General features: G+C 50.5%; 2 protein-coding genes across 3 annotated transcripts; one reads left to right on the forward strand and one right to left on the reverse strand.

Annotated features, from left to right (window-relative positions):
• Positions 1-1,243: 1,243 nt before the first annotated feature.
• On the forward strand, positions 1,244-14,471 carry E2F5 (E2F transcription factor 5). Of its 2 annotated transcripts, none has more exons than XR_014793177.1 (8): positions 1,244-1,508; positions 6,911-7,020; positions 7,849-8,010; positions 9,559-9,602; positions 10,535-10,599; positions 11,494-11,758; positions 13,174-13,345; positions 13,768-14,468. XR_014793177.1 is itself a non-coding variant. In XM_084864434.1 (8 exons), the coding sequence occupies exons 1-8, from the start codon at positions 1,296-1,298 to the stop codon at positions 13,875-13,877; spliced, it is 1,014 nt and encodes a 337-aa protein (XP_084720560.1). In that variant the 5' UTR covers positions 1,244-1,295; the 3' UTR covers positions 13,878-14,471. The 2 variants fall into 2 exon arrangements, 1 of the variants encoding a protein (XP_084720560.1); XM_084864434.1 differs by having other exon boundaries at positions 13,174-13,218; positions 13,768-14,471.
• Positions 14,458-20,958, reverse strand: RBIS (ribosomal biogenesis factor). Its single transcript, XM_084864435.1, has 4 exons — positions 20,819-20,958; positions 16,702-16,818; positions 14,844-14,960; positions 14,458-14,573 (listed from the first exon to the last, which is right to left on the reverse strand). The coding sequence occupies exons 2-4, from the start codon at positions 16,813-16,815 to the stop codon at positions 14,502-14,504; spliced, it is 303 nt and encodes a 100-aa protein (XP_084720561.1). The 5' UTR covers positions 16,816-16,818; positions 20,819-20,958; the 3' UTR covers positions 14,458-14,501.
• Positions 20,959-21,089: the final 131 nt, after the last annotated feature.

Consider the following 21,089-nt stretch of genomic DNA (forward strand, 5'->3'; position numbering starts at 1 on the left):
GAGGTATATATTTTTTAAAATGGAAGAATGTAAGGCAGTTTTAACACTTGCTTGATTTATAGCATATATGGGTATGATGTGTGATAAAAATAGTGTGAAGTTGGAGGAAATACAACTATATTGTAGCTTATTTTACCAAGTTGGTCAATACCTAAAGAGTGACACATTAAAATCCATATTGTAATCATAGTTAAAATGTCAACAGACCAGGTTCTGCTTCTTAAATTGAGCATGAGGAACTCTGCAGACCTGTTTCCCAGGAAAATAATACATTTAAAGTCTCTGAAAACTGTCCTAAGAGCATATAGCAAGTGAAGACATTGAAAAACATGTACTAAACCTGTCAACAGCAAAAGCCCGAGGCCCTGAGCCATGGTCATCTCCCAGTACCTTCCCCTCTGCCTGACAGGAATTCCGTAGTGGATGGCTGTGGCCGAGAACATAGGTGTCCTCTCAGCCCAGCTCCACCAGCCCCTGGGAGGCAGGCTGGCAGCGTTAGCCAGGAGTCTGAGGAGCCAGCGAGACTCATGTTACTACAATCAGGAACGAAGCTTGGGCATACTAGTAATAATGGGGTGGGAAGATAACTTGGGAGTTGATTACTATGTTTATGGTCTTGACAGTAATTTTATGGTCTATGCTTATTCCCACTCATTAGGCTGAATAAATGTTTTACATGTCAACAATGTCTCAAAGTGATTCAAAAAGGAAAAAATTCCATTGGCAACAACATCCAAAAGAACAAACTTGGTTAGGTTAAATTTAACAAAAGTGTTAATCTTACAGTCTGACAAGAACAAATCATTATTGAAATAAGATATTCATAGATCGGGAGACAATATTGTTGAGATGATCATTCTCCCCAAATTTATTTAGCAATCTAGTGCAACCCCTATCAAAATCCCAGTTAGCCTGTTTGCAAAAGTTTCTAAGATAACCCCAAAATTTGTAAATTCAAGGGACCTGGAGTAGCTAAAACCATATTGAAAAAGGAAAACAAAGTTGGGAAATGCACATTTCTGATTGAAACCCAGTAACTGGCACAAAATGAACATGGCGGTCAATGGGCTCCAATAGTATGGCCATAACCCGCGTGGCCAGAGACCGCACTGCTGGGCCCGGGGAGCTGCAGGCCAGCGGGCAGGACGCGGGCTCCACCGCTGCTCTCGGCCCCGCCCCTCCCCTCCGGCACCTCTTCCTCCTCCGCCACGCCCACCGCCACCGCGTCGCCTGGCAACGGCGACTGGCGTCACTTCCGGCCATTTAAACTCGGCGTCGGCGGGGCGCATTCGGGGATGGCGGCGGCCGAGCCCGCGAGCTCGGGGCAGGCGGCGCCGCAGGGCCAGGCCCAGGGCCAGTGGACGCCCCCCGCCTCCCCCGCGCCGCCGTCGCAGCTCGGGGGCCCGGCGGGCGGGAGCAGTCGGCACGAGAAGAGCCTGGGGTTGCTCACGGCCAAGTTCGTGTCGCTGCTGCAGGAGGCGCAGGACGGGGTGCTGGACCTCAAGGCGGTGAGCGCGCCGGCGCGGGAGGGGGCTGTGGCCCGAGCGCCGGGCCTGGGGCGGGAAGGATGCTGGGAGGGGCTGGGGAGGGGCAATGCGTGGGCGGGGCGGGGTGTGGGGCGGGGCGGGGGCGGGGGCGGGCCCGGGTGTGGGGCGGGGCGGGGGCGGGGTGTGGGGGAGAAAGCCAGCCCAGCACCCGCCCCGCCGCGCGGCCGCAGCCCGACTCGCTCTCCACAAAGAGCAGCCTGGTCCCCGCGCTGTTGGGACCGGCGTTTTCATGGGCTGCGCGCCCCGTGGAGTCCGGTTCCAGCGGACTCAGCCTCCCTCTGCCGCCCTCCCGCAGAGGAGTGAGGCTCCGGCCTGCTTGGGACGGGCTTTCGGGGTGCGGCTGGGTGCGGCAGAGACGCGGACCTCTCAAGGCGCGCAGTGTCGCCAGGGGGCCTCTGTCCCTGTAAAGCCGCCTGTGCCAGGGCCTCCCAGGGACCCGTGAGCGGAGGCCGGTGGTCACGCAGCCGGTGGACCGCCAGTCGGGATTGTCAGCCGCACAGCGCCCCGGGCGCGAGGGGACAGCCCGAGGCCAAGTGTAAATCCGGACCCGGCTGTCAACCCGCCGGTGAGGCAGCGTCCACGCAGGCACTGCACACCCCGGCGCCGGTCCTGAGCCCAGCTGACCCGGCGTGGTCCCCGCACCCGGCCCAGGACGCCCACCTGGCTGCACCCCCAGCTCCTCTGGGACCCGAGGTTGCCGGGTCGGGGGTCTTCAGGCCCTGGCTTCCCTGGAGCGGCCGTGACGTGGCTCCGGCTGTGCATTGAACCCATGAGCCGGCGGCTGCACGTGCGGTGTCGCAGTGCTTCATGGCCAGACCACTCCGTGGTCGTGACCTAAATAAATGCCTTCTTCACAGGGAGTGTGAGGGTGTTACCACACAGCCTGCAGGCTACTGCTGAAAACCTAGAACTTCACCTGTAGTCTTGGACTTGAATAAAAGGAAGGACGCAAGTTTTGGGTTTCCCAGAGAAAACTGAACTCCAGGGGCTGACTTTGGAGGCTTCTTTCTCCCTCCGCTTGCCTGGGAGATGAGGCAGCTGCGCCCCTGCCTGGGGTTCTTGGCTTCCTCTTGTCCCCGAAATGGCTCCTGAAATCGATCTCTGGGAGTCGGGGGGCCAGTGAGCAGGAGGATTTACTGTTTAATCACAGTTTCCTAAAGGTTAGAGGTTTCTGCAGTACCATTGTCTTATTACATTAATGATTTTTTATACCGAGGGAACAGTTTGAGTATCATTCTTTTTTACATATATCTGGAAAAAACATATCGTTCATTTACATACACTTTTCATTGTAAAATATATATCTAAAAAAATCTACATTAAAGTCTTTCCAATGTTTCTTATTGTACAAAATAGAAAAACATCATTAACGCATTTTTTTTTCCTTTTTGTTTTTTATCATTACGTTTTTGACAATACATCTGTAATTTGATGTAGTTTGAAATTATAAAATCGTTTTTTTCTTATATTCTTACTTTGGATGGGCCATTTCATCATAAGTTATTAATACTTTTGAGTTATACACTTGATACTTTTAAGAAGCAGTTCAAGAAACAGTTTTTGTGAGTATCATGAATCTGAAAAATTATATCAGCCTTCACATTCCCATGTCCGGATGCCACGAAATAGCCAAGACCACCAGGATGCCGTCTCTTTCCTAACCTCTGACATACACTGCTCAAGGACAGGAACATCAGAAGTGAAGCTCCATTGTCAAAGCTTATGCAGTTTATTAAAAATCAAAAACTAAAAATTGGAACAAACGGAAAGCGTACACATGTCAAGGCTCCCGAGTCCGGGTGGGAACGCACCTGCAGCGTCTCTGGTCTCTGGGGAGCCCCGGGCCAGGGCGAGCTGGCCCTGAGGCTGAGCCGCCGGCCTCTGCCGAAGGAAGGTGGTTCCTGGGCTTTTCATTCCCCAGAACCCAGAGCCCCTGCAGTCCCACTGAGGGCCTCGCACGACCGAGGTTTCCTGTAAACCTCCTTCTACGCCAGCACAGTCCCAAGCCTTAGACACGCGTGCCTCTTTGTTAGCTTTTCATAAATATATAAATGGAGATGGAGAGGGAGGTCTTCCTGCTTCCTCAGACCTGCAGACTGGTGCCGGGCTGCACCTGCAGGGGCTGGGTAGCTGGGACCTTTGCCTGCACACCCATTTATTTAAGTGTTTTAGGAACATTTGAAAATGTTTTGCCACAAATGTGTGTCACAAATACATAATTAATGCTAATTGGCATCTGAGTACCCATTCGCTTTCCGAATCTGTCCCGTGAAACAGAATGGTAACCACGTTACCAGCAGCTGCGCGCTGATTTAGGTGATGCCGGGGGAAGGTCAGTAATGTAGGTCCTGTTAAAAGGTTCTCTGCTCATAATCTACTGTGTTTGAAGGTAACTAGAATCCTGGCATCCACAGCACATTGAAGGCTTTGTAAAATTCTCATTAAAATACATCCTGGGCAGCCTTGCTGAGCCGCTCGGTTCCTCCCACCTTTCTTTCAGGACCTTCCGTGTGTGCGTGTGTGTGTGTGTGTGTGTGTGTGTGTGTAACAATTGGTCAGGGGTAGTATCACATGTGCGTTTGTTTGGGTTTGGATGCTTAGCAGCCCAAACACTGACCACGTGTCCTGCCAGCTGTGGTCCCAGAAGGGAGCAGCGACCTGCTCTGCAGATGAGAACCTGGGGACAGGCGTTCCCTAGTTACTGTGTCATGTTCAGAGCTTCCTGTGCCCTCAGAATTCTCTTGAGCAGATGAGCTGCAGCTAATCCTAAGCAAACAGCTACCCTGGGGCCCGCCCTCCAGAGCTCACACTGCGAGGACCCCGCCAGGGACCTGGGTGGAGTGCTGGGCAGCCAGGTCCCGCAGGTGCAGCCTGTGAGGGGTTCACCTGTTCATTGTCTTGGGCACCTCCCACCAGTCCCTGGCTGAATGACGTCAGCCTGGGCATCACCGTGCTCCCATGGTGACATTGTTAGGGGAGGACTCTGTTGGGAGGGGTTATTCTCCTCTGAGGCCTGTTTGCTCGTGTGCTCTCCTGGGCCAGGGAGCGGGGGTAGTGCAATGATATGCTTCCTTCAGGACCAGACAGTCAGTTCCGGTGCAGGTCTGTCAGGGTCCCTGTTGCACGCGACCATGTTTACTCAGCAGCTGCGGTGCATGGGGGATGGGCACCCTGGGCACCAAGGCGGGTCTCTGGGGCTGGAGGAATGTGGGGTCTAGCTCTGCTGTTGCCGCTCACTCTCCTGCTCCCGGGGAAGAGGGGGGGACTTCACTCTGCCCCTCTCTCTCAGCCACACCCCCCTTCACTGCACCCCACTGGAGAGGAAATAAAAGCCATCACAAGGAGATGCCTGCCTGTCTGCCATCTTACACTCTGGAGAAACCTCACAGTTCTACAGTTGCCGCCCAGCGTCCCTGGCACTGCCCAGTGCTCCACCTCCTTCCCTGGCATCTCTTCTCCATTGAGGCTGAATCCGTCACCTGCCCGGACAGCTGTGACTGGTCCACAGTAGTCCTGCAAAGCCTCTCGAGGGGCCTGTGGCCGTGGTCTGACCTGGATACCCTTTCTACTCTCCCCAGGACCCTGCCCCCTCCGGCCTCAAGGCCCGCAGACACCTGACAGTGCGCGGTGCAGCCTGGCTGCAGGACTGGTGTGTGCCCACGCCAAGCCTTCTGCAGTCCTGCCTGCGTGCTCTGCTTGTGGCTGTGCATACGCTCTGTGTGTGTGTGTGTGTGTGTGTGTTTGTGTGTGTAAAGGGAAAGAAACAATGTGAGTTTTGGAAATCAAGGGCTGAATGTACAAGTTGTGACATCGTAGGAAACTTCAGAAATGGAGCTGAAAGGGACACCTGGTGGCTCTTTGCCTAAAGACCAAGGACAGCTCTGTGGTCTGTATCCTGCGACCACCCTGGTGGTCTAGCCTGAGCTAGGGGGGAACAAGGAGAGTGCTGCTCTGACTGAGCACCTGCTTGGAGGACCCAGCGCCTGGGGCCTGGCTTCCCTCTCAAGGGCCTGGTTCGAGGAGAGTGTGAAATGTGCTGCGCCCACAGCTCCAGGTGCCTCTGCAGTGGCTTCCGCCCCTCAGAAAAGGAGCCTCCCATCCTCAGACACCGCAGGCGGGCAAGCAGAGGCGCTGCTGAGCCCGGCCTGGTCCTGTGGCAACTGCCCAGCTCCGCCGGTCCACAGGCCCCTGAGGACCCCAGAGATGGGCAGGGCCGCCTGCGCCTGTGGTGGCCCCGCCATGGCTTCTAGAACCAGCGCTGCCCTCACAGTTCCACATGCCTGTAAGGGGGCTGTCCGTCACACTTGCTCCCGGGGGAGAGGTCCAGCTTCCAAAATTATGGGTTTACCCTGACTGGTGTGGTTCAGTGGATAGAGCATCGGGCTGTGGACTCAAGGGTCCCGGGTTTGATTCCGGTCAAGGGCATGTACTTTGGTTGCGGGCACATCCCCAGCGAGGGTGTGCAGGAGGCAGCTGATAGATGTTTCTAGCTCTATCCCTCTCTTTTCCTCTCTATAAAAAATAAAATGTGTTAAAAAAAAACAAAACAAAAAAAAACCACCAAATTTAGATTTTAAAAAACTATGGGTTTAGTAGGAGCTGCTTTCATACAGGCTCAGGGTGGTTGTGATGCCCTGAGGGCGGGTACAGCATGGTGGGCCTAGGCAGATGCTGACCACGTGGTGAGGACATGGAGTCTCGAGGCTGCAGGAACTGAGACTGTGCCATGTTCCGCAGGCTGCTGCCGAATCCATTTGAAAAGAGCCGTGGGTCCCGTTATTTAGTTTCCACTTGTTCTGTTAGGGAAATGGGAATGGCTAGAACTCCTGAAGTCAGCCATAACTCGGGCGTTTTGTTGACCTGTGGCTGCGAGTGAGGCCCCTGGATGCGGATGGCGGCCTGGCCGGCATGGGGCAGGGGTTTGCGGAGGGTGTCATGGTTTCAGAAGTGCTCAGTGTGTCAGGTTCGCCATGTGTGTCCTTCAGCATTTGCCCCAAGTAAGTTAGCTGAATTATTTTTTAAATTTCCGAGATAGAATTTTTCAAAGTTTCAAAAAAGAGCTGAAGCTGTCTGCAGTCCAGACTGTATGAGCTGGGAAATGAGACAGGAGCGGCAGGTCGGCAGTTGCTGTCCGGATTAGCCCAGGAGGCTCCAGGAGGGGTTCTCACCATTCCTTTATCCACAGGCTCTGTGCCCCCACCTCTCCATCTTTCTGCCGCTTCAGCATCTGCTGACTATACATGGTGTCCATGGGCCTGGGGGGGTGGGGTAGGGTGGAGTACGGAGGGAGGGAGCTGCTTGAACTCCCAGCCGCTGTTCCCATCCGCGCTGGCTCTGAGTGGCCCTAATCCCTTTGTGAACAGGCTGCAGATACTCTGGCTGTGAGGCAGAAAAGAAGAATTTATGACATCACCAACGTCTTGGAAGGGATCGACCTGATTGAGAAAAAGTCAAAAAACAGCATCCAGTGGAAGTAAGTGGCAAGGCAGGGTGGGGCAAGGCAGGGCTCTGCTCCGAGACCTGCTCCTCCCAAGCAGCAGAGCCCGGCGCTCCTGAGCCTCTGCCGCCTGTGCCCTCCCCTGCCGCAGCCGTCTGGACCTGCGGGGGCTTCCGTGCCCGCCCGAACGTGGCCCTTGCTCTCTGTGGTTTAATTTACTCTTCAAAACGCACATCGTACGTTCTCCCCCAAAGCCCCGCACGGCACCCGCACTCTGCTGGGTCATCAGTCCCTCTCCACCCCAGTGCTTGTCAGCTGATCAATTAACACAAACGCCTAGGAGCAGGAACTATGTCTTCCCAGGGGAACATGTGCCTCATAAATCATAGTTGATCTAAATGCACATGGTCTCTTAACCGTGATCTGGTTGTATGTTTGTGGCAAATGCATTGTTTTGCAAATTTGTCCCCTTTGACCTCCATTTTTTATTTTTTTTTATTTTGGTCAGAATCCCACCAAAATAAGTAAAGGTTATCATTCATTTCACCTGTGTCTCAGTCTACATCTGAGATGTCCAAGTTGAACAGATTGGCTGTGACACCTTTTTGGTGTATCTGTTACCATCCTGACGTTCCAGGTGATCGCGATAAAACATGCTGGGAAATTTTGAAATTGCACTCTTCTTGCCAAGAAATATTCTAAGCAATCATGTTCTGAGGTGTGGTAATTAATTTTTTTAATCCTTTATTTTTATAAGAGTGTAAAGATTTTTATCTTCAGTGTTGCTCCTTCAGTGTTAGTGCTGTAAAGATCAGGTGTGTAGTTGGCCTGGGTCTGACGTGTGTGCGTGCTCCCTGTGTGTAGAGGTGTGGGCGCGGGCTGCAATACGAAGGAAGTGCTGGAGAGACTGCGAGACCTCAGAGCTGAGGTGGAAGACCTGGGCCTGAAGGAAAGGGAGCTGGATCAGCAGAAGTCGTGGCTGCAGCAGAGCATTCGCAATGTGATGGATGACACCGCTAACAGCAGATATCCTTTTCCATGGTCGCAGGTCACATCGCTGGGGACGGGAGGTACGGGGCAGGGCCAGCGGTCAGCAAGCTTTGCCTGACGTCCTCCCAGCCAGGAGTCGGTGCTTTGTTCACTGTGTTTAGAGATTTAAGTTTAGGAGTAAATGTAACATTTTCATTTTATGTTTCTAACAATTTAAACCAGTGTTTCCCAAACTTCTCTCATGATGAGAATCACCTGGTGGCGTTGTTAAAACACAGATTCCTGAATCCCAACTAAGAAGTGCTAAACTAGGATTTTTGAGAACATATAGGTAAAATTGCATACCTAACTTAGTGCTCTGTATATAACATCTGTGTTAGAGCACTAGTTAAGTATACAATTTTACCTATATGTTCCCAAAAATCCTAGTTTAGCACTTCTTAGTTGGGATTCAGGAATCTGTGGTTTAACAACTCCACCAGGTGATTCTCATCATGAGAGAAGTTTGGGAAACACTGATTTAAACGTTTTGCCTTTTTAAGTTACATAGTCTATTTAGTACCATCATTCCTGTGTCTCATTGAGAAAATAAATTTCGTCTATTTTCCATCTACCCATTGCTAACTGCCATGCTCAGGCTTCTGTGGATTGTAGACACCGCTATGAAGTGAGTAGGTTATTGTAAATCGGGTGAGAACCTTTTTTCTGCCCAGGGCCATACAGATTTATCACCTTGACAATGAGCCCGCTATCTTTGGTCAGATGTTTAATTAGCTCACCCCTAATGCCTTGGCAGAGCCAGACCCAATGATTCGTGGGCCCCGCCCCTATTCCGTGTTCTGGAGGGGTGAGCATTCAGCAGCGCACAGCTTGGAGAAGTTCATGTGGGCTGGACAACCCGGGGTACTTTCCCCTGATCCTAACTCAGCGGGGAGCCTCCCAGAGGCTGGTGCGTCTGCCGGGTTAGAAGGAAGAGGGGTACACCCAAGTTGCCTGGATATGCAAGCGCCCCTTTGCTCTCTGGGACATTTCCCCTGCATCAGCCTCGTGCCTCGTGAATTTTGACCTACCTGAGGTCAGGGAGGCTCCTTGTCATCTCGTCCTGGGTGCACAGGTCCATGAGCTCACGTGTCACTTCCTCTATTGGTCAGAGCTCTTTCAATGTGAGAACTTGGGGTTTCAAGCTGTGCCCTGTGGAGCCCCAAGATTCTAAACCCATTGGACTGGCTGACCTTGGACTTTGCTGCGAGGCTTTCCAAGGTCCCAGCTGCTCCTAGGACCCAAACTGCGGCCGAGGAAGGTGTGGGTGTAGAGCCTCTGTGGCTGTGGCATCCGCCTCGCCCCAGCACCCCAGAGCCCGCTCCTGAGCAAGAGGTTTCTATCCGGAGGGTCCGCAGCCACAGAGCCCAGAGCAGTGGGCCCTCTGGGCGCTTTTGCTGATTGTCTGCTTTCGCAGGCTGAGACCGACTTTTCTCCTCTGTGTACAGCAGCCGCCAGCTCTCTCGTTGTTTGTTCAGACCTCTGGTTTGTTAACGGAAAAGCCTAGCGCTTGTGCAAACGTGTTCCTTAACTCCTGCGACGCACATTTTCCTACGTGACCCACGAGGACATCTGCAACTGCTTCCACAGTGAGTGGGTGCTGCTTCTGATCGACCGCTGCTGCGGAGACTCGAACCTGGGGTTCACCGGGCCAGGGTCAGGAGTGGGTTCTTCATCTCACTGCAGTGCGCTGGGCTCACAGCCGCTCACATTCTGTTCCATGTCAGTGACCACTGTTCACGCTCATGGCCGTGTCTGCACGGCTGGCAGTAACGGGGTGGGAGGGGCAGCTCCGTCCAATTGGGGCTAAATGACAGTCGCAGTCAGGGGCCAACTTGAACTCGGTGCTCACTGCTCTGGCTGTGAAGCTGCAGCGAGTGAGCTGGGCCCAGCGCAGAGGAAGCAGAGTGTGCGTAGATTATTGTATTACAATTCAATATATTACAATAACCGACGAGAAAAACCGGCTTCCCAGCCCACCCACCTCGTGTGGCTCCAGAAATGACCACATAAGCCATGAATAGTGACCGGGGGGGCGGGGCAGCGCACACGTCTCGGTGATCATGCCTGTCACGGGACGCCTGTCACTGACTGCAGGCGGGGGTGGCTGTCGCCGGCCGTGGCCACCACCGGAGGCATCGTCTTCCACAGAGAGGGTAGGATTGGGCTCCCAGGTGAGCTCACTCATGCTCCGGAGTTCAGAGTATCGCACTGCCTCTGGTGTCCTGATCATTACACTATCTCAGCTATTTCCAGTAAACAGTGAGTTTAGTTGACATCAGAAAGCTGTCAGAGTCTCAGATTCAACAAGCTTCACTGGACTGAGCTTGTTCAGGAGTGATAGATCTACGATCTACATCTGTGACCTCTTCTCAGCACAACCGTGTAGGGTTAGTCCCTCTCTACAGAGGAAGAAGCAAAACCTGAGCCTGGGATTCGAACCCAAGCCTCAGTCTCCAGGGCCCACCCGCTTGCCACTCTATTTACTAAAATTTACTTTCTGATGTCTGTTTTCTGACAGGTGACACACTGTTGGCCATCCAGGCACCTGCTGGCACGCAGCTGGAGGTCCCGCTTCCGGAGCTGGTAGGTGGGCTGGTCAGAGCGGACCGCTGGCTCGGGAAGGAGGCCCCTGCCCGCCTCCACGCACGAGCTCCCTGGGAACTCTCAGGCGTCAGTGCAGGGCCTCCATACTGAGTCTGGATGTCTTCAGTACTTGGGAAAACTGTAGACATGACTGAATGAATTACGTAGCATTTTATTTTTAAAAAATTTGATTTCATGAATCATGTTATAGTCAATAATCTTAAAGCATCAGTTTGGCTGTTTCTGCAACCCATGTACCAATCATGTCTGTGGAAGAAGTTCAATTGAAATATCAACAGTAATACATTGTTTTAGACTGGGTCATTTTAACACATCTGGCTCACTGAGTCATATATGAATTAACTCTTTGCCGCGTCCAAGTTTCATGAATTTAGTTTGGGATCCGGAGTTCTGAAACTCATTTGAAAGCTAGCAACCAGAGAGGGGCAGACAAAGGTGACACTGTCACCGCCCTGCCCTGTCACCCAAGGGCTTGGATGTAGGTGTTCACAGAGTGGACCTGGGGGACTTGGAAATGCAGGGACGTTGCTCCTCTCTGCAGGAAAAGCCCGCGGTTATGTGCTTGCTGCCGGATATGGAGGGCAGCGGAGGGGCCACGTGCCTGGGCCCACGCCCAGGAGGGAGTCCACACAGAATGTGAGCAGCCATGACGTCAAATGGGAGGTCTGCCAGAAGTCTACAACTGAGTTTTTGGAACTCAGTTTTTTGAGAAACACTTACTTTAAGGGGCAGGGCGCTTAGAGCTCCATTCCCTGTTCTCCTCATGGTCTCTGCTCAGTGTCCTGACCGACTGCCTGCTTTGTTGTGTGGATTTAGTTACTCCCTAGTAGCTTTATCTCATTTTCAACTTGTTTGCACCCAACCACTTCAAAGGGTCAGAATGGACAGAAGAAGTACCAGATCAACCTAAAGAGTCACTCGGGCCCCATCCACGTGCTGCTGATAAATAAAGAGTCCAGCTCGTCTCAGCCTGTGGTTTTCCCTGTTCCCCCACCGGACGACCTCACGCAGCCCCCCTCTCAGCCTTCTCCCCGGACTGTGCACAAGCCCAGCCCCACCCCGCCGAGCCCCCCGGGGCCACCCGCCTCTGAGAGGACCCCTGGCCTCGAGCACGTCCCGGCCACAGACTCGGCTTCAGGTGGGCCCAGAGCCTCCTCTTAGGAAGGGGAGCTTTTCTGAATTTGTCTGTGTCCTAGTGACTGTCACCTGGTGCAGGAGGGAAATAGGAAGCTAGTTTAATCAGCAAAGGTGATGCAGTCTGTGTCCAGCGCCGGGACAGGTTTGAGAAACATCCTTTTTATACTATTTATATTGTTTGGTTATAATTATGTGTATTATTGTATAAGTATTTCAATAAGTTGTTATGGATCTGTTTCTGAAGATACACTTTACACACCCGATCTGTCTATCCAGAAGCAAACTGTGGGAGTGCGGTGTGGCTGAACTTGGAGCTCTGCACGCTCGGCAGTGTTGAATGGCCTGAAGTGCACTTTTCTTTAGGGTTCCATTGCGCCTCTGCTGCCATGTGTGCGTCTGCTCTTATCCGAGGTGTGCTTTGTACGGTGATCTCGCCACTCAGGACAGGTTACCGCACCCCTGGCCGCCTTTGCGGAGTCAGGCTGTGGAGCGCAGACCCCCTTGTCCTCGGTCCTCCCTGCAGTGCCTGTGTCTGGAACTCGGCTCAGGGATGACTGTCACACCCGTCTAGACGCAGTGCTGCAGGTCATTCAAACTGGTCTCATTTGTACCTTCGGGACGTGTCCCAGGACAGGGCAGGAGTCTACTGCCCAGGTTGCTCTCGGTGGGGCCTGGTGAGGCTGTGAAGAAAGGTCTGACCACGCACAGAACGCCTCAGGGTCATGTCCTGTCCCCTCCATCCGGTGGTCCCTGTATTTCTACCATCAGGTGTGGGGATGCCTGTCCTCCGAGTATAACCTAATGGGGAAAGAAAGCAGGCAAGCTCTGAAAGGTTCAGCTCAGACCCAGTCCATCGGCTTCGAGCATTCAACAAAGTCTGAGCAGTCAGTTTCTGTAGATGGTTTTGTATCAGAAAATAGTAAGGAAGGTGGCTTGGGGCTGTGACAGAGTGAGTGAGGATTAGTGGGTAGCCAGTGACGTGCTGTAACCGGGAGGTGGCCGTGGAGGCTACATGGCGCTGAGTGCCGGCACGTGACTGGGAGGAGATGCCTGGGAAGCAGAAGGCAGGGCGGTGTGCAGCTGTGAGAACATTTAGGCACAGGAGGGTGATGGCAGTGGGTGCATGAGAGAAAGAAAGAACACCCAGGAAATGTTTAGGCAAAATAAGTCCCATATAACGTGTTGAACGAAAAGTGATGGCGCTTTACTGGCTAAAGCCCAGGAGTCCGCTGTGGGAGGCGGCGGTGGCTTTAGGGCAACTTGAGTTAGAAATTTACAAGTGAAACTTGTAGGTGTGAATGAACACGTGCGTTCTAGTCCTTCACGTGGACTGAGTGGAGGGGCTGATGCAGACTCCCGTGTTTAATGTCCCCACTGCAGAGATGTCACAGCGCCATCACCTTTCTCTTCCCACAGGATCTGTTACTGGAGATATCATTGACGAGCTGATGTCTTCTGACGGTAAGCAGCTTACGTGGTACTACCTCCCTCAGGCAGAGCTGCTTCCCTGGAGCTAAAGGTGGCACAGGATTGATTAAGTACTTAGTGCATTGTGGCAAGTTGTGAAAATTCTCCTTCACTAACACTGGTGAGTAAACCCTGGAAGTCTGGCCCCACCGGTCTGTGCCTGCTTCTCAAGGGGACTCTGGTCAGGGGCCACTTGCCTGCACCGAGTAGACTCCCTAGGCACTGGCACACCAGTCCTTTCACTCCACAGGAATCTGGCCACGGCCAGTAAAGCTGTCAGTAGGCCAGCATGAAGCCACCACACTGCTCCTGACCGTGGCCATGTCACACTCTAAACTGAAGTCTGTCAGCCTCAACAACCCATTTCTCAAGCTTATACCTAAGTCCATGCACAAACTGTCTTAAAACAAGAATCTCAATATGCACAGTAAACACAAGTCATTAATATGATCATTGCTTTTCCACATAGAAATGGTAATTTAACGGATGGGCCTTTTGAGTGTGTGGAGCCACATTAACCTTGAACCTGTGCTTTGCTTGCAGTGTTTCCTCTCCTGCGGCTCTCCCCCACCCCCGCAGACGACTACAACTTTAATTTAGATGACAGTGAAGGAGTATGTGACCTGTTTGATGTCCAGATACTAAATTATTAGACTTTGGAAACCTGGGACAGTTATCTACCTCTAACTGAAACCTTGTAGACTTGCTAATCACCTGATATTTATAATGAAATAACACCTGATTAGGTTGTTGATTCCGGTGTCTACTTCCCTAACTTTTGCTCTCTGACTTCACAAAACGTCAACTGTGAAAACAAAGGGCTCTTCGAAGCCCCTAGAGGGACTGCATTCTGGGACTTCAACTTCCCTTCCAATTCTAACTCCGGTTTTACTCTTATGAGAGGAAAGTTATAAGGTTAAAGGTCATCAAAAACCAAAATGGCCAAGGGCTCCTCACTTACTATTATTTGTGTTCCACTTTTACTGCCACGAAACTGTCCTATTTCTGCGCTCCCATCCTGACGTCACTGCCACGTATGAAGTGAAGATGTCCAAGAAGCTGCAGTCACTTCCGGGGAAGAGTTTGTGAAGTGCCTTCGTTCTAGCACTTTAAGTTCACCACGTTTGCTGACTCCTGACATTCCACTTCCTGGATTATAGGAGAGGGCTGTTTATGTAGTTTGTTTTAAAATGTGCCAATGTCTGTACATTAACAAGATTTTTAAAAATAAAGTTGTATAGAGCATTTAATTTATTGGTTTTGGGGGGACAAGCACATTACAACTGAGCCATTAATCTCGTAGCTTCGTCAACATTCACTGGTTTGTTTTCCGGACTCGGCTGCAGAGCCTGGAGGGAGGAAATATTAGGTGTAAACAGTTAGGTAACAGTGGTGCACAAAATTACCCATTCATCTAGTACCCAACTTCATTTCTACTCATGCCTTTGGAAACATGGTAAATTCTCATGTTCACAATGTTCATGAATATGCTATACACACAGCACAGCCATGTACACCAGAGAGCCAAGTACTTGAAGATCACATTCGACTTACAGGCTGTGGGAATTAGGGGGTTAATTTATTAGCCTCCGTTTATTAAAAGGAAATGCTCTACGTACCAGCTGTTTCTGCAGAGGCTCGAGGGAAAGGCCTTGAGAAAAGTGAGCAAGCTCCTTCTGTATGTCCACAAAAGCTTCATTCATTCTTTTAACTTTTTCAGCATTCACAACGTTTATCTTTTTAAAGAAGAAAAAGAACATTATTAATCCATGGCCTCATAACCCTTAAGGATAAAATATACTCAACCTTCATTTAACCTTGTTAAACCTAAATTCTTAAGTCAATTGTACCAGTTTTCTGGGCAAGCTTTACACTAAAATCTCAGTCTTATTGGGCAATGTTGGACAAAAGGTTCGGTTTTTTAAGAAGGACAAGTATGTGGAACACCCCCTATCTCAACTTCACCTGGGTAAGCAGGCCAGTGCGTGGACCAGATGGCCAAGCTGTTATCTCTTGCCAATGAGGCGGGAGCCCGCATCCCATGCCCCATCCTGCTGAGGGGGCCTCAGCCTCCCTCACTTTCTGGCCCCAACAGAGGTCCCGGCAGTCTGAGGACAGCCACCAGGCAGCCCCCATCTTGAATCTGAACGGTGGGGTGGAGGTTTCATTCTTCCTGTAAACCTTATGCCCTGGGACACGCTGGCCTCACCCTCCCCACTGTCACTTGCCAACACCAGGACTACTTGCTCCTTCATGAAAGATGTCCAGCCTCGGCTCACTAAGTCCAGGCCTGGCGTCACTGCTTGTGGCCCCACCAACAACCTAATGCTGTGGCCTTCTCTGCCGGTCCTTATCTGTCCACATACAGTTCAGTAAGGATTCCCACATCTCACTGCAGCCTCCGCGTCCATTATTTCACGTTCCTGCACTCCCTCAGCCAGCACTGACCCAAGACCACTATTTCCTCAACCACTGAACTTTCCTCTCTCCACATTTCTCCCATATCATACTTGCCTGCAAGCCAATTATAATCACTGATCAGACTGCTGAGCCTAAAACCAAAGCCCTAGAAAATCGTAGCCGGGTGAGTGGCTGCATTTTAAATCTGTGGCCACAAACTTCTGACCACTTACCTGGTGCCTGGCCGCCCACCGCCCTCCTCTGGTAAGTCAGGCCATTTTCTGAGAAAACTACACGCCCAGGCTGCCAACGCACACACCTCCCTCTGGGGCTCTTCCTTCAGCACAGGAGGCGCCGGTGCTTCCACCTGAGGAAGCACCACCTGGGCCTTGGCAGCGCTCTGTCCCCGGCGCCCCCCGCATCACTAGCTCCTTCTCACTCAGGGCTTGGCGATTCCATGTGAAAGTGTCACTCCAAACCCCCGTTGTATCATGGGCCTTATTTCCCTTATAACATTTCCAAGATCATAAAGTCGCTTGATCAAAAAGCTGACCTCAACTAGTTGATGAAAACTGAAAAATGTTACATTTCTGTGCGCTATCATGATATTTACTGAGTCCCAGAGAGCTGATGCCACATACTATTTCAACCTGAAAACATATTCTGCAGGACTCACTCTGCTATATACATCTTGATGAATAAATTTCCTATTGCCCAAATATTTTTAAGTAAAAACAAAAAAGATAAACTTTTCAAATTTTGCATTTTAAGGAACACAGTATGGTATTTTCACTTGACAGGTTCTTGAATATGCCTGAGGTCAGAGAAGACAGGTTCTGATGGGGATTGCTGAGATCCCATAAAGCTATCAAATTGTTACTTGGGAGTCTCAATGGTTTGCAGTTAATTTTTTTTCTTTTTGTATATCTGGATTTTTTAAAAAAGCAAATGTTTAAAATCCTTTTGCCCTTGTAAGGGAGGCTAAGAACCTGTTTTAAATAAAAAACATTTGGTTTCTCATTAGCTTTGCCGTCATGCTTTGCTTGTAAACAAGGAAGCTGGGTGCTTAATGTTCACCTTCTTAAGATTCGTGGTCACGGGTTTTGTTTTACTTTTCCCCTTGAAGTTTTTTTGGCTGGCTATGTGAAACACATTCCTGTGCTTCTGCCCTTTCCATTTGTTCTTGGCCATTGTCTAGAAAAGAAAGAAAAGAAGCTCAATTAAGCTGCCCACTTTTATGACTGTAAAGCAATTTAAGCTTTTAGAGTGCAGGTACCAATTAAATCTAAGAAATTCCACCTTAATGCTGGTTATTTTTTAAGTTGCTGCATGTATTAAATTACTTCCATGTCTTCAGCCGCCTTTAGATTTTCTGCCGTTGGGAATGCAGAATAGGTATCTAATTCTTTTTTGCATTTACAGCACCTGGCCCACAGGAGGCGCCACATTCACTTTTGCTGGTTGAATCAACAATATCAACACAGTTGCTTTTTCAGCTTCCTGCAGCAGCCCACCATGTTAACCATCACTACCCACCCTGCAGTTCACATGCTACTGTACCACTCCGGTGCCATATCCTAGGACTGACTCCTTCCTTGTTTCATTCCCATGTCCTCTCCGGTGTGCCCATTAAGTTCTGATTAAGTACAGAACTTAATCCTGTACTTCCTACTCCCACCTCCCTTAAATTACTTTCACATCTGTCAGGTCATCTCCCTGTAGATGGCTCTTGCCTTGAAACTTCAGATATTCCTTATTCTATAGCTGAACACAAACTAAGCCTGTAAGTTCTACCTTAGACACATCTCTCCAATCTCTTTAACAATGCACGTGAGGAACAATTTAAAAAATATTAACAGTCAAGACTTACTAAGCTTTTACTCTATGTACAAGTACTATGCCTTCATTTTATGTACTTTAATTTCCTCCTCACAACACTTTGTGTCCTTTTTATCCCCATTCAAAGGGAAGTTAATGGATCCACTGTCACAGCGGTAGTAATCAGGGAATGCCACGCAGAGCTAGTGGTGGAATATGCCCACTCCTGTCCAGAGTGGGCAAAAAGTAGGTTTACAGATATATGTGGAAGTTTGTTCTTGTATTATTATTTACTAGAGGCCCAGTGCACAAAACTCGTGCAGTGTATGGGGGGTGTCCCTCAGCCCAGCCTGCACCCTTTTGCAGTCTGGGACCCCTCGGGGGATGTCCACCTGCAGGCTTACGCCCAAGGGGATTGGGCCTAAACTGGCAATCAGATATCCCTCTTGTAGTCCAGGGCTCTTGCAGTCCAGGACCCCTCACTCCCTACTGCCTGCCTGCAGCAGAGGTGGGAGAGGCTCCCTCCACTGCCACTGTGCTCACCAGCTGTGAGCCTGGCTTCTGGAGTGCACTGACCACCAGGGGGCAGCTTCTTCAGTGAGCATCTGTTCCCTTGGTGGTCAGTGCGTGTCACAGCAACTGGTAGTTCTGCCGTTTGATCGATTTGCATATTAGGGTTTTATTATATAGGATTAACTAGAGGCCCAGTGCACAAATTCATGCACCAGTGGGGTCCCTCAGCTTGGCCTGTGAGGCTGGGCTGAAACCGGCTCTCTGACATCCCTGAGGGGTCCCAGATTGCGAGAGGGCACAGGCCAGGCTGAGGGACCCCACCAGTGCACGATCAGGCCAGGGAAGGATGGAGGAGGTTGGTCAGCCGGGGAGGGACCATGGTAGGGCTCCAGGGCACGTCTGGCCTGTCTTGCTCAGCCGTGGTTGGCCAGAATCCAGTAGCCAGCTAACCTTCCTGTTGAAGTGTGCTAACCTACCTGGTGATCAGTGCACGTGACAGCAACTGATCAAGTGGTTGACTCTCTGCCCCCTGGTAATCAGTGTATGTCTAGCGAGAGATTACGCAGCCTTAGCATATCATTAGCACATTAGGCTTTTATTATATAGAACTAGAGGCCCAATGCATGAAAATCATGCAAGATTAGCCCTTCTTTCCCCTGGCTTCCCTCTGGTACCCAGGACCTGGGCTTTGCTCTGGCCGCCGGCCGGCACCTGGAAGAAAAGCAACTTCCCTCCATCCCCAGCTTCATCAGGTAAGACTTCTGGAATGACAATCAGAAGATATCAGTCTAATTAGCATATTACCCTTTAATTATTATAGATTATTGTATTACTTCTCATACAATTACTTTTGCCCGACCCTGTATAAATGAAAATGCAATACAAAAGTATGATGTAATATTTACTGGGTTACTGCTAGTACCTAGATTTGGCTTGGGCAAGCAATACCCATGGACCAAATCAGGTTAGACATCTTCTTTGTAAATAAAGTTTTATTAGAACAAAGCTATGTCCATTCAACTATGTATTGTCTTACGGGCACTTTCCTGCTGTAACTGTGGTCCACAAAGCCTAAAGTATTTGCTACCTGGCCCTTTACAGAAAGGCTGTCCACCCCTGGCATGAGCCATGTGCACCCAAGTCTACCCTGAACAGTCTATGAAATGAACATGCTAATGCAAAACCCTGTGAAGGCACAAGGAGCAATGTGCTCTGGCAGCTGCTGGAACCCAGAACCAGACTCATCTGTCACTCTCCTCTGCCTCCCAGCACCCCCCCTGCACACTGCTGCACACTGTTCTCTGAAGACACCTGCCCATCACTGCTTCCTTCCCTTTGCTCACATTGTGTCTCTCTGAAGTTTACATCCTCCAAGTCCCCAACTACTTAACAGCCACCGTTTCCACCCCAACAGTAGTTAATACTTAAAAATGACAGCTCAGGGGAGGCCTGCGTGGCCGTCTTGCAAACTCAGATCTAAAGTCACCACAAGGAAGGTCTGAAATTAAACTATAATTGAACACAGTGATGGTGGGTATCTAGGCTGGTATCTTCACTGATATGGTCAACCTTAACCTTAACTGAGCCTATTTGTCTTTTTGCATCTATAACAACACACACTTAGAAATGTCTGTAACTTATAATTTCTTGTTTTCCAGACCCCCTGGGGCACAACCAAAAGTGCTGGGCGACAGGACAGACTGCCACCAATTCCTTCATTATCATGTTAATTGTTCCTGCACCCCTAAGTATGTGTCCATCATTTTCCTTTTTATCCAATCCCAGGGGTTTCCCCACTTTGCTTTCTCCGCCTCTCTAGTCTATCACCAATGGATTGCATGTAGCCCACCTACCGTGTTTCCCCGAAAATAAGACATCCTCCGAAAATAAGACCTACTTATAGGTTTCCTTCTGAGTGAAATATAAGGCATCCCCCCAAAAATAAGGCCCTCCCAGGCTCTGTCTCAGAATGCTATTGCTAAACATGAGAGATTTGGTCCACTGATTCTGAAAGAAATGGAGTCACAAGAAATTCACCAGGAAATTCAGGAATTGGATTGTTATGATGATGTTCCAGAAGATGATGACATTACTGTCATTGAATAAATGAGTAAATTCTTGATACTGTAGGATTCTCAGTTTGTCTGGTTTGTGTTGACAACTACCATACTACCATACCGTATACAGGTAATAAATTTCCTTTATTTTCATTTAATAATAAATGTGTACCGTATTCTTCTTCATGGAAAAATAAGACATCCCCTGAAAATAAGACCTAGCGCATCTTTGGGAGCAAAAATTGATATAAGACACTGTCTTATTTTCGGGGAAACAGGGTATGTCCCCTCCTTTGATTGCAATGTATAAACATAGATGTAACCCGCCATTCTCCGGAGCATCATCTCAATCCATTGAGGTTCTGCTTCCCCGCAACTGTCGAGTTTGGCTCAAAAAACTCACAGCAATTCTTTACAGGTCTGAACACTACAGAAAAGACATTATTATAGAAAAGAAAATACACATAAGTTTCCCTAAGTTCAATGACCTAAAATCCTTCCAATAGTAACCAAACTCCAACCATTCATCAATTGCTTCCATGTGCCAGGTGTGGCACAGGATGACATACACCTGAAGCACACCGGCTTGCACAGGCAGGTCCATGGGGAAGGGAAGATCCTAAGTTGGGCGGACAGGGAATACCCTTAACACCGCACGGAAATCATGACGCCAGACAAACCCAGAAACTGGCTCCGGCCCAGGGCTGAGGCCCTGCGGTCGGAGACGCGCGGCGACCCCGGACCGACCGCAGCGGCGCGAGGCCCGCCAGCCCTGCCCCAGCCCCAACCCCAAAGGCCCCACGAACCTCTCACCCGGCGGCCTCTCACACCCTCGAGCGGCAGCTCGCCACTCCAGCTCCGGTGACGCCACAGGCACGGGCAGGATCCAGGAAGTTCCGGGGGAGGCAGCCAATTAAACTTCCCCTCCTAGGCCGCTGTTCCGCCCACTGAGCAGAGCCCCGCCCACAAAGCGAAGGTCTATTCGTGACTCGGCCAGAACACAGAGACAAGCCCCGTCCACAGAACGTAGCCCCACTCACCGAGGCTGGTAGTACCCACTCAAAGCCCCGCCCACCG

The sequence above is a fragment of the Pipistrellus hanaki genome, assembly GCF_964339955.1.
Source record: "Pipistrellus hanaki genome assembly, chromosome: 17".
In the NCBI taxonomy this organism is placed as follows: domain Eukaryota; kingdom Metazoa; phylum Chordata; class Mammalia; order Chiroptera; family Vespertilionidae; genus Pipistrellus; species Pipistrellus hanaki.

Bases quoted from the DNA above. Each gene is read 5' to 3' on its own strand.
- E2F5 (XM_084864434.1), top strand. From the start codon at position 1,296: ATGGCGGCGGCCGAGCCCGCGAGCTCGGGGCAGGCGGCGCCGCAGGGC. The intron at 8,011-9,558 runs ATATCCTTTTCC...CCTGCGACGCAC, and splicing joins GATGACACCGCTAACAGCAG to ATTTTCCTACGTGACCCACG. The intron at 10,600-11,493 runs GTAGGTGGGCTG...ACCACTTCAAAG, and splicing joins AGGTCCCGCTTCCGGAGCTG to GGTCAGAATGGACAGAAGAA.
- RBIS (XM_084864435.1), bottom strand. From the start codon at position 16,815: ATGGCCAAGAACAAATGGAAAGGGCAGAAGCACAGGAATGTGTTTCAC. The intron at 14,961-16,701 runs GTGAACATTAAG...TTCTTTAAAAAG, and splicing joins TGACCACGAATCTTAAGAAG to ATAAACGTTGTGAATGCTGA. The intron at 14,574-14,843 runs GTACGTAGAGCA...TCCTCCCTCCAG, and splicing joins AGCCTCTGCAGAAACAGCTG to GCTCTGCAGCCGAGTCCGGA.